Consider the following 15,033-nt stretch of genomic DNA (forward strand, 5'->3'; position numbering starts at 1 on the left):
TGGAAATATGCCTACCGGCCTCAGTTTTTCCCCCAGCGACAAAAAAGTTTCCTCTTTCTTGCAATTACAAATTAAAAGCATATATAAAATGCGATTAAACGAGAGCAAGATTAATTTATAGTTGGGTGTTACTAGTAATCAAATAACGTGATAGGTATGTAGCATTAAATATTCAGATTTGTGGTTAAGTATAGAAAAAAATCATTGACATGTCGCTCTACCAACGTATGCCTGCTCTAACCACATTGGAACAAAGCTTAACATATTGTCAGTGGCGTAATTATCGTTGGCAGGGGCTGGGGCAAAGGACAGGTTGAGAGGACAGGGGTGGAATCCACCAGTCAATTGACTCTCACCACCCCTACCCCACCTGGACCCAGATGGTTAAGAAAATATTCGACGGAAATATTTCAATTTAATTCAGTTTTATCAGATCATTTTGCTTTCTGTCAGCGCTACGATGCCCCCAACCCCGTCGTCACCCGCGCTACCCAACGAGATAACCTGCTACCATGCTTGTTATATCATGTATATTTTTACAGCTTTAAACCCTCGTTACATCAACCGTCCGATGTTCATCCGACTTTGTTACTTTGGAAGCTGCAGTATGGTTTATTACGATATTTCAACATCGCATGTGTGAACTCACGCAGACTGATAAGTGGTTAGAATAGGCATAACAGAAATATTGTTTCCAACGACTATGGACAGATTTGAAGTGGCTTAGTGAATGAAGCCTAAGTCGATTAAACTGAGCTTCAAATCATAATTATAGTACATCATAGACAATGATATAGCATAAACTGTACTGTTTAAATAATAGTAGAGATCAAAATGAGAACTTCAGACTAAACAATTAAAATGACGAAAAACTAACCCAATTGTCAAAATTCGATCGCCATACCATTTATCATATTTTAGGTTATCCAAATTCTAAATTTGATTCGGCAAATAAAAGAAAATTACTGAGAAAGATGAATCATCCAATTATAAATAGATACATATTGTCATGAAGTGATATTTTACCCCCTTTAAGTTCCTATGAGACTTCTGCAAGGTCTTTAACCTTTGCACTTTTGACCTTCAAGGTTTCCTCTCGTTAATTCCCACGGTTCCTGAAGAAAGAAATACATTAGAAATTGTTCGGTCCAATTTCAGTCATCTAGTCTAGGGGCCCGTATTTTCAGACAAAGAAAATCATAACAAAATTTAGGACTACGTATTATTTTCTTTCTTACTTATGATTAGTTCATTCATTGATACAGTTAGATGAATATTGATGATGTTCCGAAGTAGATAATATGAACCAATCATGAACCACATTCTCCATTACGTGTGACCCAAAGCTGTTTATCTCCTGAGCAGTTCTAAATAGAGGCAAATAGGTTCTTGAAAAGGAATCAACCAGTGCTCACGATCAATATATTATGGCCATATCATTTATACATATTGATTGTTTGCAATCAGTATCTTGAAGTAACTTTACAATTGAACTTTAACAACAATTGAACAATTGAACTTTAAATTGTATCACGTAGATCTTGAAATCAACCATTTTTTCCATTATACGATAACACAGTACATAGGGCAATCAGCTAAAAGAATAGTGACTTTCCAGTAGCCGATGGGGCCGCCCCTCCCCCCCCCCAAAAAAAAAGCTCTAGCATATCGTATAGCCCAAATCGTTCTCGTGGACAGGTCAATTAATAATCCGCCGACCCCTTTAGATGAAATCCTGACTAGGCGCTTGACTTTCTCTCCCATAAATCAAGGTCATATTTTTAGTTGGATTATCCCTCCAATAATTAGGCGGATGGATTGTGGAATAAACTGTTCATTTTGTGTATAGAAACATTCATAACAGTACCGTTACCATGGTTTCAAGTGTTTGGAAATGGGGCATTTTGCAAAAGTACCTCAAATGACCGAACTGGACCTTGCGAATAACTTGCCCTCATTCGAGCTTTTTGCTCAACGCACCCCCCCCCTCCCTCCACTATGACACGTCCGGTTACGCCATTGCCTATTGTGAATAACAATGGTTATCTTTCTTAGGAAGACACTGAATCACCAAATCAGCTGTTGCCCAAGAAAAATAAAATTAAAGAACGTGGTGGCCAATTGGCTAAGGCCTTGGACTTGTGTTCCACTGATTACTGGTTCTAATTTTGCCTAGTTCATTACGTTTTGTCCTTTGGGCAAGATGCTTTATCTCAATTGCCCCTCTCCACCCAGGGGTTAAATGGGTACCTGTGCGGTCCATAACTGCATCCGTCTGGAGAGATTCTCTCTTGGACAGGTTATCATTGACCAGGGGTAATAACTTCTGTAGGCGCTTGAACCTATCGCTGGTATAAAGCGCATTATTAATATTGATGGTAATTTCAGATGGTAGCTGATTACCACTCCCTGGATTTACACCGGACATTGACGTGCTGATAAGAGATAATTATCACGATTCTTGTGAGGGCAACAACTCAAAGCTCGAATTCCATTGCTATATCGTAAGATAAACACAGATACACCCATCACCTACATGAGGCATACATATACATGCAGGGAACAATAGTCCCGTCGCCATCTTGAAAGCAACTGTCAGATCGGATTTTTCTCTATAGTTTAATCAATATTCTACCATTGTAAAAGCATTTAAGGTAAGATTGTATTAACGGAATATTGAAAAAAAAAAACTTGTTTTATCCTTTTCAATATTTTGAATCAATTTCATGCGACAGTTACAGATATTAGTATTCAGGCGTAGTCCATGAAAACGTTCGTTTGTCGTTTTATTTGTGTAACCGTAGCAAACTACAATACCCATAGAACTGTAACATTAAACAGCGCATTACCCAAAAGACATAGCCTATGTCAAGTGGATTACTTTTCTCTTCTTCGATGTGAGGACATAGTGTCCACGGGAGAGAAAATAATGTTTGTTAGAAAACAAAGTTCATTAGGGTTTAGCCAAATTCAGAGTATTGTATGATTCACTTTAGTTCAGCGAAAAGGCACAGTATGAAAATCTTCCGATTGCAATTGATGCTATACCTTCTTTGTTCAAATGACATATCAGGTGCTGAGGTATATACAGAAGCCATAAGAACTTCCTTGACTTTAACATGTTAATATTCCATATTGAGTAAAGATGCGTACAATTTGTTAGATATTTAAGATAGCCGCTGCGGTATGTGTATGGTACCTAGTTAATCGATAAGTATGAAATACGTATTGTATATCACTTGTTAGTAATCGTCGTTTTTATAACTTAATTAAACCAGGTCCGAAGATAGTTTGTAATGTTCTAATTGATTCTCTATTTTATATTTCAAGATGGCGGAAAGCGGCCTCGTGAAAGATCTGCATGATAATTTCCTTCAGTGCGCAATATGTATGGAAGGCTACAAACGTCCCCGGATGTTACCATGTATCCACAGTTTTTGCCTCAAGTGCTTGGAAAAGTTCGAGCAAAGTCTTCAATACAAACCGTTCTCTTGTCCGACATGTCGAGCGACAGTGGCTATACCCAAAACTGGTTTAAAGGATCTACCGAGTAATTTCCTGTTGGTGAGTTTGATGGAGCGTTTTAACCTGGCGGACACAACAGGATCAACATCCTCATCAAAATGTATTTTCTGTAACGGTAACTACAATATCCAACGTTGTATCGACTGTAACATGCATGTTTGTGTCACTTGCAAGCAGTTCCATGACAAGATACCAGACTTTTGCGATCATAAGGTAATCCCGATCGACAAGTTTAGTGACGAAAATTATATGAAGGGTATCCTTGCTTTAGAAGTACCGCAATGCAGTGAACATCAAAAGGAGAAATTACGTTTCTACTGTACAACCTGTAGTAAACTTGTTTGCCGAGATTGTGCAATCGTCGGTCATCGAGGTCATGAGTGTCTGGAAGCTAAGACCAGAGTAAATATTGCCAAACAAAATTTACAGCTTGCTATAGAAAACAGCGGAAAGCCAGTCATGTCGGTTCGACAAATTAGTGCAAATGTCGATGCAGCTACAATAAGTGTCGAGAAGAAAATTGAGGACTGTGAACGCAAAGTCGATCAGCAGTATGATCAAGTTATTGAAAGGTTGAATGCTGACAGGAATAAATTGAAAAAAGAACTAGAGAAGATAAAAACACAACAGTGCACTCCATTAAAGGAGATAAAAAATGAAGTCACCAACTGGACGGAGGCGATGGAAAACACTCAGGTAGTGGCGAAGAAGATCATGGCAGCAGAAAACCAATGGGAAATACTTGGGATGGAGAAGGATATTACAGACGCCTTTAAAAAGCTCCATGATGATGATGTTGCTCTAAACAATAAACATTTAGGCGTTCAAGAAGTGTTGAGTACTACCATAACGTTTTCACCTTCTGTGATGAATGTGTCTAATTCGGCTTCACAGATGTCAAATCAAGGGAAAAGGAATCGACCAAATAACTGTTGTCGAACTTGCAGGGGGATTCGAAATCGCACTCCCCCCAAATTTGAACCTGTGTCAGGAAGTCCAGTAAATAAGAATCTACTGGGTACCGTACAACAATCTTCTCATAAGGCATGCACATCACGATTGTGTGAACACTAAAAATCAACACAAACCATCGACAGAAAGCCTAATTACGTCCATCCAACTTGGTAAAAGTCAAGCTGTGAACGTTATTGATATTGCTAAGAAGACAGCACAAAACCAGACGGAAATAAACGAAATGATAACTGTTGCAAGAAAGGCAATAGACAAGCACTTTGAAGAACTAATGAATAAGTTAAAGAGAGTTCGAGAAGAACTGATGCAGGCTCTTGAGGTGATTGAGAGGAAGCAGACAGAACCACTCCTGCAAAGTAGTAGACAGGCGAAACATTGGACAGACGCAATGAAAAATATCAAAAATGTAACGACAGAGGTATTGGATGGTACCAACCATTGGGAAATACTTGGGATGAAGAAAACTCTCAGTGAAAGGTATCAAAAACTCGGAGAGGAAGAAAGTAAATTAAAGAGTAACCCACGTGATACAAGGAATTGCATGTTTACCGAAATAAACTTCAGAGGAAAACCCGTGGATCTTAAGAGCTCATATCACAAAGATCGACTGTCAGATGAACCTGAGAATGGAAATCGTGATCGTTCTTATAAATTAACTTCGATTGAAGTAAATATTTTAGGTTTGATCGAAACGAGCAAAAAGGACTTTCAGACTTTAAGATTCAGTAAGCTCTTTTCAAGGACCAGGCATAACACAAAAGGAGTATAGTTGGTTTGTCCCTTGTATTGTACTGTAAACTCTCTTTTTTAGCTACGGAACAGATGTATTACAAAAGAGGGAAATTTCGTTTATTTGCAATGTATATAGCACATTTATTAAGCCTAGCGTACAATTACATATACGCCATTGTCTTGAACTAGCATCTGTCTAAATATAAACTTATTATCCATTCCGGTGCTGGAAAGTATACTTCATATAATTTTGTCAGAAATTTCAAAGCATAAGTTGTTTTGTCCATAAATGCAATTAAACGATGTACATTATACTTATTTGTTTATATATACGGTGACCAACGCTTCTTATCACTAATGAAGGAAGGAACTATCTTATATTATACAATTAAACAACATATACAGGGAGACACAATTGTCAAATCATTGATTCCCTATACCAGCAAACTCCCTGATCAAACAATGATTAGTAATACATTAATTATTACGTACAATCTTCTCAATCTTTTGCAACAAATATTTTCTTCATTCTTCATTCAACTGTTTCCAGGTGTAATACGATACCGTAATATTAGAGTTACATACTAAGGCAAAAACCGTTAACGATAAAGGTCGATAACCATGTTTTACTAAGCATAGTTACTCTCCAAATATTGCCACGGGCAACTTGTACTTATTTCTTTCAACTGTTGTAAAATGTCGCTAACTTTCGACCCTTAAAATACTTTAAAAGTAGCAATGTTGATGTTTGTGGAATCGCTTACGGTATTAATCTACTTTTAAATGATATTGAAAAGGTTTGTTTCGTAACAAATTAGTCTCATACAAGTTGAAGTCATCGTTTAGTAGTCACGAAATCAAACAGTTCATTTGCTATTACTGATTTGACTGAGCAGGGCACATTTGTCAGTATTATCAATTGAATCTGAAAGTTAAATCTTAACTGCACAGGTATCAAGGTGAAGCTATAATTTTTTGGGGGAGGGGTGGTGTGAGTGGTTGGGTTCTCGAAAGGAAAACTCTGCAGTCACTCATACCGACCTTGCAAACTGTAAGAGGGGGGCCGCGGATTGCCAAGTCGACAATGACTTTAACCGCGGATTACAAAGTCGGTAGTTGTTATTACGGTTAGATTCGTCCAACACGACAGCATACAGAAGGTTGAAGTCAAAGCCAAAGCCAAAATGAAGGTCACAAATCCGCTAAGTTCTTCAATACCGCCCTCATGCCCCTTCGAGGGAAATATTTCATACTGTAGATTTGATTTTGTGTTGGTCATGTGTACAAAATTGCCTCCACAGCCCAGTATGTATAGTGTGGATAATAACTTACAAGAATTTAACATGACATGAAATTGATCGAACAAGCTATCCAATGTTATAGTCTTGACAGTCGGTTGATCTGAGGGTTTAATCTGCAGAGAAATATCTAATTAAAGTAAGAAACATTGTAATGTTTTATGACTATATTCTGTACAATTATTTTGTAGTTACATCATGCATGCTTTCTTTGTCTTGCCTTATAGCACTTATTACCGAGAAAAATGTACGGTATTCTAACTTTAATTGTTATGATGCTAAGATGAATTAAACGAGAAAAAATAAAATTGCGTTGAAAAATTTCGTATTTCAGATTAATTTTAATAAAGTATAATAAAAAAGATATTTGTAGAGGAAAGTTTTTTTTTAATCTATTCTTCAATTCCTCAAAGAAAAAAATTAGAGCAGAGAACATCAAATTGAATCTGAAAGTTTAACCTGAACTGCAAAGATATCGAGGTGAAGCAACACATATTTTTTTTTGTTTTTTTTGGGGGGGGGGGTGGGTGGGGTTCTCGAAAAGGAAAACTCTGCAGTCACTCTTACCGACCTAACAAAATTCACTAGCAGGGCCGCGGATTGCAAAGTCGGCAATGACTATAACGCGGATTGCAAAGTCGGTAGTTTTTATTACGGTTAGATTCGTCCAGTACGACAGCATACAGAAACGTTGAACTCAAAGCCAATAGTGAATTAATTGGGTCACACATCCTTTCGAGGGAAATATTTCGTACGGTAGTTTTGATTTTGTTGGTCATGTGTACATAGTTGCGTTCACAGCCCAGTATTTGTAGCGTAGATAATAACTTACGAGAATTTAACATAACATGTGAGTGTATCGACCAAGCTATCATGAAAAGAATGTTAAAGTCTTGACAGTCGGTAGATCTGAGGGTTTAATCAGCAGAGAAAAATCTAATTAAAATAAAAAAAACATCTTTTTTATGTCTTATATTCTTTAGAAATATTTGGGGTTACATCATGCATGCTTTCTCTGTCTTGCCTTATAGCACTTATTACCCAATTTTTTTTTATGGATTCTTTATTTAGTGGTTATGATGCTAGGATGAATTAAACTAGCAAAAACTAAGATTTCAGATTAATTTTAATTAGTTATAATAAAAAAAGATATTTGTGGAGGAAAGTTTTCTTTTAATCTATCCTTCAATTCCTCCAAAAAATGACACAATTATGATTTTACAAGGTCACTCCAGGGTTCCATTAAACCAATATTTGTTTTTATTGTGTGATTGATATTAATCAAACTAAGGCGACCGTCGTATCATTTACATTCGTTTCATATCAGACGTATTTTGCCTTAACACATTAAAGTAAATGGTATATAAATGAAACTAACGTGTCGTCATCGATTGGACAAATAAATTAGGTGAAAATAAATAAGAGACGACAGAGAGAAACATTCTTCAAGGATATTACAAATCTTATTTTGTCATATTTTGGCAGTTCTTGTGGAACTTTTACGAGCACTCCGGAACACTCCGGAAAAGGTCGTCTGGATGAATTGACTGAAAAAAAGTAACTCACAAATTAAACCGGACGATAATTTCCTACTTATGATGTAGACCCGCGTTGTGATTAAAAGACCAGGTTGTAATTAAAACAGTGTATGTAGTAGGGACATACATCCTAGCGACTATGAGAAACGTACGGAATTGATGGAGTTCAAAGGTCATATGACGTCAACATATGTCAAAGTATGGAAACGGGGAAGACATTTCTACTAAAAACTGAAGCTCGGATGAACTTCATACTGAGAATATAGATCAACACTGGTGATGGCACCTGTTCAAGCCGATGTAGGTCGAAGGTCACTTTTAGGTCAAAGTCTAAAACTTTTTTGAACACAATGACTATAAAAGTAGGCCTAACGCCTTTATGAAATTAATACTTGGAACTTAATATATGGATTCATGTAATTGAAATTGTTTACGATGGAGTTCAAAGATTATTTGAGTTCCAACAGTGGCCGAAAGCTGAAAATCTCGCAGTAAGCCCAGTAGATAAAAAATACAGCTGACATGTGGATCAATCATATTGCATACAAAAAGCCTAGTTTCAAAGTCGGAAAACCTTGGTAATAACAATAACTCTACACATATAAGAATCCGCCGTATTTAAGTGATGTATACGAAGCTTGTGTGGAGTTTAATTTAAATGTTCTCATAATCATTATAACAAAATACACCTATTCAGTCTAAAAAGAATTTAAGTCACTAATGAAGGCACGAATTTTAGAAAAGATACAATACTGGTTACTGGAGAACCCTATGAGACATCTTCAGAGAATATTTCGGCTAATTTGTTTTTACTTGATTCGCGTGATATTTATACATTTTTCGTTCCTGCAACATAGTTTTGGTGCTGTATATACATAGGTTAGGGTTCAGTTAGTTAACAACTCCCTGATCTCATATGTCTGTTGGAAACGGGAACCCGAATAAGGATGCCCACATTTAATGACACACGCTTAAGAAAACATATTGGAAAACTTGTATTACAATTATGTAGTTGAAATTATGGAAATGCCAGCACCAGTTTCCGTAAGCCCATTACCCCTTTCCCCTCTCCTTAAACAAAGAAAAGGGTTCACATAGCTGGAGACGCACCCCTCCACGCATAGACCGCTCTTCAAGACGTCCATCATTCATCATTTATGTCTTGGAAATCTGCCAACGGGCCTCGGTTTTTTTTCCCGAGCGACAACGAAAGTGTCCTCTTTCATGAAATTACAAATGAAAAGCCTCGACACAGTACGATTGTGCGAGAGCAAGACTGCGATCTTTATATGTAGTTGTTTGTTACTAGTAATCAAATAACATGCCAGGTATCTATATAGCTTCAAATATTAGGAATGCATGGTTAAGTATAGCAAAAACTTCCTAAATATATCGCTCTAACAACGTATGCCTTGCTCTTAATGACGGGAATTCTCAAATGAATACCAGCCAATTGTGTCTCAAATTCAATAATATCACACCATTTTGCTTTATGTCAGCGCTACGAGGCTCACACCCCTCCCCTCCCAACGCGATAACCTGCTACCATGCTTGCTATATCATGTGTAAGTTTACAGCTTTAAGCCATCGTTATATCGACCGTCCGAAGTTCATCCGATATTGTTACTTTGGAAGCTGCAGCATGATATATTACGTTATTTCAATATCGCACGTGTGAACTCACACACACTGATCAGTGGTTAGAATAGGTCGAACCGAAATATACCGTGCTGATAAGAGATGATTATGACGACTCTTGTGAGGGCAATATCTCAAAGCTCAAATTTCATTGCTATATTTGTAAGATAAACACAGATACACCCATCACCTACATGCGCCATACAAGCAGGGTACACCAGTCTCGTCGCCATCTTGAAAGCAATTGTCAGATCAGATTTGTCTCTATATATTTCATAAATTTCCTGCAATTGCAAAAGCATTTAAGGTAAGAGTGTATATTAACGGAATGTGTAAAAGTAAGTTGGCCTGACGTTTCAATCCTAGCAGGATCTTCTTCAGAGGCTTAATGCCTTACACAGGGTCTCTAGTGTATAAACAGTTTGCTAACTTTTTATTTTATTTTTATATTAACGGAAGATAGGTAAGACTTTTCCTATGTATTTATCTTGTCCATTTCATTTCATGTATTAATTATAGACATTAGTATTCGTGCATATTCCATGAAACGTTCGTTCGTCGAGTTATTTATATGTTTGACCGTAGTATAATACAATACTCTTAGAACTGTAAAAAGACAACAGCGCTTAATATTCAAAACAAGTCTCCAGGGAATGACTTTTCTCTTCTTCAATTTTTGTGCATAGTATCCACAGGTGAGGAAATATTTTATTTTATGATTATATTCATAAAAAGAATGTTGTTACTCAAATCAAACACAACAATATAATATTTGAATTGTCGTTTACAAGCTGATGGAGGACAGTCCATTCCACAATTAACTATACACGTGCTATTAATAACATGTAAGATCAATATTCTCAGCCAAAATTATTAATGATTTAGTCACCGACACCGCTTTTCTTTTCTTTCTCCATGACAACCGGATGTGAAGGTATAAATGTCTATCTGATATGCGGACCGCATTTTAACACGTACTGTTTCAATTAGATCATTTGCATACTTCGCTTTTACACTTGATGTGTAAGAGATCCTACTAGGTGGCCGTCAAGTATCTGTATCCTCAGAGATTAACATTGTATGCAGATCAACATGACCATATTTGCTTTGACATCGATATGTGGATAGCTAAGTACGACTAAAAGGAGCTCGTAATGTTTCTGTAATTGGGTTCGTTAGAAACTAAATAGAAATACAAAAGTGCATTAGATTTATTCAAAATTCACAATAGCATAGAAGTCATTTTAGTTCCTTCCGACTGCAATTGGAGTTATACCTTCCTTGTTATGTGAATGCCTTGCACTGAATAAAGTAAGCCTTTATATTATCGGTAGAGAATTTCAAATGATTATTAGTAAGTGCAGAACCATATCATCTACTGTAGAGGCTAAAGGTAATTCATACTTAGTGTGCGGATTCATTTTGACTACAAGAACCATTTGAGGTCAAAGGTAATTTGATTCCAACAGCAGGAAAGTATCAACAGAAAAGCTTGTAAACACCAATTTTAAAAGTTTATGATATTCAAACATGGTGTGTAGACCACCTTAATGAGTTCAAGAACCCTATTGTATTACATTGAATACTCACTTGAAGTCAACAGAGGTCAAATTGTGAAACTGTTGGATACTCACAATAGCTCAACAAGTAAAGCTTACTTGGCTGAACAGGCAGTGAATCTGGGGCATAATCATTGCAGGGTTACACGTACAGTATGCAAGGTACTATGGCTTCTGACTGGCGTACCCAGTCTACCTGGAAATCAGTATCAACTAAGTGATCTGGATAGCTCAATGGGCTTGTAAACCAGAGTTCGCTGGGATAAAAACATGTAGTAGCCATACATTTCTTTGCTAATTTCATTGTCTACACTTTCACATTCAGTTCAAAATGGAATATATGCCAGTTAGGTTTCAGAGTTTATCAAAATAGTTTAAACTTAATACAACAGTTGTTATATTTATCACATAATTCTCATGTACGTAATTATCAATTTGAAGTAGACGAGATGAAAATAGATGTCAGGGTAATCCAGATCTTATATGAAACTGCTTCTTTTCACGTTTTCTGTTTCAGATCATGGCACAGAAGTTTGTGAATGACATCAGTGAAGGTTTTCTTCAATGTTCCATTTGTATGGAACGTTATAATGGCAATGATAAGAAACCAAAGAGCCTGCCTTGCATACACAGTTTCTGTCTTCCTTGTCTTGAGCAACTGGAAGATAGATTTCAGCGAGATGGTCAGATGTTTTCTTGTCCAATTTGTCGAACGGTAGCAATCTTGCCGTCTTCTGGTGCAAAAGGTCTCCCTGTGAATTTCCTTCTTGTGAGTTTGATGGAACAACTAAGTGTGGTAAATACCTCCGGGCGCTCTTCATCAATATGTAGTTTCTGCCGAAGTGAGCAGGACTTACAATTCTGTATAGACTGCAAATTTTACATTTGTTTTCCCTGCAAGAAGACCCATGACAAAATACCAGGTGTTGGTGAGCATGCAGTCATTCCTATTGAAAAGCTCTCAGACGAGAAATATATGAAGGAGATATTTGCTTCACAGACACCGCGATGTGATAAACACCAGGAGGAGAAGTTACGGTTTTACTGCCTTCCATGCTGCATGCTGGTATGTCGTGATTGCATGCTTCTTACACATCAGGGACACAACTGTGTCGAGGCTGCAAGCAGAGTCAGTAGTGTGAAAGAAGATCTCCAAAATCTCTTGGCAGCAAGTGAGACTGAAGTTGTTTCAGCTCGGGAAATGGATCGTACTATTGACAAGAATTCTCAGTCAGAAGAAGAATATAGTAAGAAAGTTGAAAAAGATATTGATGAACATTACAACAAGGTTCTACGAAAGCTTAAATATGATAGAGATGAGCTAGTGCTTCAGGTACGACATTCACCACTGAAAATGAAGACCGTTTGTGAGGAAGTTAAGAACTGGTTGACTGCGATGACAAACACCATAGAAGTTACAAAGAAAATTCTTGAGGGAAATAACCAGTGGGAAATCTTAGGGATGAAGAAAGATCTTACAGATGCTTTTGAGCGATTATCTGAAAGACAGAAAGACTTAACGAGAAAGGCAAGAATCCCGCAGAGTTCAACAACTTTGTTATCATTTGCTCCACAGTTTATTGTAGATCATTTAAATAATGTTAAATTTAACGCTAGACCGAATTCAACTAGAAACATATTAGGAAAAGTGTCCAAATTACCTTTAAGTAAAATTATGGACCCAAATGACGCTGAGTTTGTCCCGAAACTAATAGCAGAAGAAGTAAAAATAAGGTTTGGAGACTTCTGGGATGATTTTTTCACAAATCACTGACGTAAATCACTTTTTTTCATGTTTTTAAACTTTTGTTCAATTTTTTTTTAGTTTACTATTGTAAGAAACTATTGTCAGTCTGCCTCTGTAGTTTAATATTTATACTAGTATTTCAGCAGATGTAACTTGTAACATTAATCAGTGTGCAGAATCAGTTAGTCAACTTGTTCTTGTAAATTAAAGGTTCCAAGGGTGTTTTCAACTAAAGTGATAAAATAAAAACAAAGCTTAAAATGTGTTGTCTTAAATGTTTAAAATACTGTAAGACCCATAGCTAGTGTGTTGATCTACCACAAAGAATAAGGCATAAATGATATGTATAAAAAACATTTTGAACGTTACCACTAAAATCTGATAGAGATCAGCTATTGCTGCGAGTACGACATTCACCGTTGAAAATGAAGACCGCTTGTGAGGAAGTTAAGAATTGGTTGGCTGCGATGACAAACACCAAAGAAGTTACAAAGAAAATTCTTGAGGGAAATAACCAGTGGGAAATCTTAGGGATGGAGAAAGATCTTTCAGATGCTTTCAAAAGATTATCAGAAGATCAGAAAGGCTTAACGAGAAAGGCTGGAAGCCAGCAGAGTTCAACAACTTTGAAATCATTTCCTCCACAGCTGAAGGTAGATTCTTCAAAGTATAGAGTTGTCGGTTTACAGACATTAATTACAACCATATTAGGAATTTGTCCATATTACCATTTTATAGTGAAATGATGAAACCCGTTGTATATAAGTTTGTCCCGAAGCCAAAGGTATTTCAGTTTGAAGGTAGATCCTTTGTGGAAAATTAAAATCATGATGATTTAAGAAAAAATCACTGACTTAAATAACTTTTTCCCCATGTTTTTAACCTTTTATTCCATTTGTTGTGTGATTTTACTACTGTTAGAAACTATTGTCAGTCCGGTTCTGTAGTTTCATATTTAGTTAGCATATAAGCAGATGTAACTTGTAACATTAATCAGTGTACAGAATCAGTTAGTCATCTTATTCTTGTAAATTAAAGGTTCCAAGGGTGTTTCCAACTAAAGTAAACAAAAAATGTGTTTGTCTCAAATGTTTAAAATACTGTAAGACACAGGAGTTAGTGTGTTGATCCACCCCAGATAATAAGTCATAAATGACATGTATAAAAACCATTTTCAACCTTACCACTAAAACATAAACACTGAAATGCAAACTTGAAGGTGTATTGTACAGTCAACAGACTTTAAGGGTCCTTCTCCGTGTTCAAGGCTTTGAATAAGAACACAAACTGAGCAGCTTTTTGAGTTCCAAGGTGGTGTGTCAGCTTAGAGTGGACCAGACCATATGATGGTTCAAGTTTCTGTGGAATAGCCTGTACCTATATATACACTGTATGACATACATCCAGGTGTTTAGGACACTATATTACATGTGGAACCTGTGCTCATTTGGCTTTCTGCTTGTCATTGTGGATATAAATAGGATAAATAAATAATCCTGTTCACCACGATTGTGATTCATTGCCAAACACAAAAAGAACTCTATTTGGCGGTGTCCATACAAGCATTGCAAGTGGTGGCATGGGACAAAAGACATTCCTCTCACTAGTCAAAAAATACTATACTTTCAACAAATGTAAGTTTGACACGAAGAAAACTTGGTCCGAAACAACAATCTGCTAAACAAAATAAGTAAACACCTATCTATCCCGAAAACTTTATGGATGATGGTGTGAAACCTACAGACCCCTATATGCCATAGGAAATGTACTTAATACACATATATATATTGATGTAGGCCCCTCTCTAGCTAAAAATAATTCTGCCCAAAACTCGCACTCAAAATACCTCTTTTGAAGCATTACTTCCTCATGAGCAGCTTTCCTTTTGCCATTAAGTGATGATGAATTAATTAGTTTTTCAAAAACTGGTTTCAAAAAGGCAGCATTTTGCGTCCTTTCCTATGGTTTTTCTCAACTTCACTGATTCCACGATGCCATAACGACATACATAACTAGCTTATCTA

General features: G+C 36.6%; 3 protein-coding genes across 4 annotated transcripts in view; all 3 read left to right on the top strand.

Annotated features, from left to right (window-relative positions):
• The first annotated feature begins 2,464 nt into the window (after positions 1–2,464).
• LOC139973863 (E3 ubiquitin-protein ligase TRIM56-like) lies at positions 2,465–4,745 on the top strand. Of its 2 annotated transcripts, none has more exons than XM_071980744.1 (2): positions 2,465–2,654; positions 3,331–4,745. In XM_071980744.1, exon 2 carries the CDS (start codon positions 3,331–3,333, stop codon positions 4,597–4,599), a length of 1,269 nt encoding a protein of 422 aa, XP_071836845.1. In that variant the 5' UTR covers positions 2,465–2,654; the 3' UTR covers positions 4,600–4,745. The 2 variants fall into 2 exon arrangements, with proteins under 2 accessions (XP_071836845.1, XP_071836844.1); XM_071980743.1 differs by lacking the exon at positions 2,465–2,654 and adding an exon at positions 3,001–3,081.
• A 5,029-nt stretch (positions 4,746–9,774) lies between these two features.
• Positions 9,775–15,033, top strand: part of LOC139972957 (E3 ubiquitin-protein ligase TRIM56-like) — a 48,225-nt gene continuing 42,966 nt past the window's right edge. The window contains exon 1 of the mRNA XM_071979274.1: positions 9,775–10,010. The gene's annotated coding sequence lies outside the window, so the exon portion shown is untranslated. The remainder of the gene's footprint in view (positions 10,011–15,033) is intronic.
• On the top strand, positions 11,783–13,036 carry LOC139972956 (E3 ubiquitin-protein ligase TRIM56-like). Its single transcript, XM_071979273.1, has one exon. It carries the CDS (start codon positions 11,783–11,785, stop codon positions 13,034–13,036), a length of 1,254 nt encoding a protein of 417 aa, XP_071835374.1.

Source organism: Apostichopus japonicus, chromosome 9 (genome assembly GCF_037975245.1).
Source record: "Apostichopus japonicus isolate 1M-3 chromosome 9, ASM3797524v1, whole genome shotgun sequence".
NCBI classification, from domain to species: Eukaryota; Metazoa; Echinodermata; class Holothuroidea; order Aspidochirotida; family Stichopodidae; genus Apostichopus; species Apostichopus japonicus.

Excerpts from the sequence above, each read along its gene's own strand:
- LOC139973863 (XM_071980743.1), top strand. The coding sequence starts at position 3,016 with ATGAAAATCTTCCGATTGCAATTGATGCTATACCTTCTTTGTTCAAAT. Across the intron at positions 3,082-3,330 it reads ATGACATATCAGGTGCTGAG|ATGGCGGAAAGCGGCCTCGT; the intron begins GTATATACAGAA and ends TTATATTTCAAG.
- LOC139972956 (XM_071979273.1), top strand. The coding sequence starts at position 11,783 with ATGGCACAGAAGTTTGTGAATGACATCAGTGAAGGTTTTCTTCAATGT.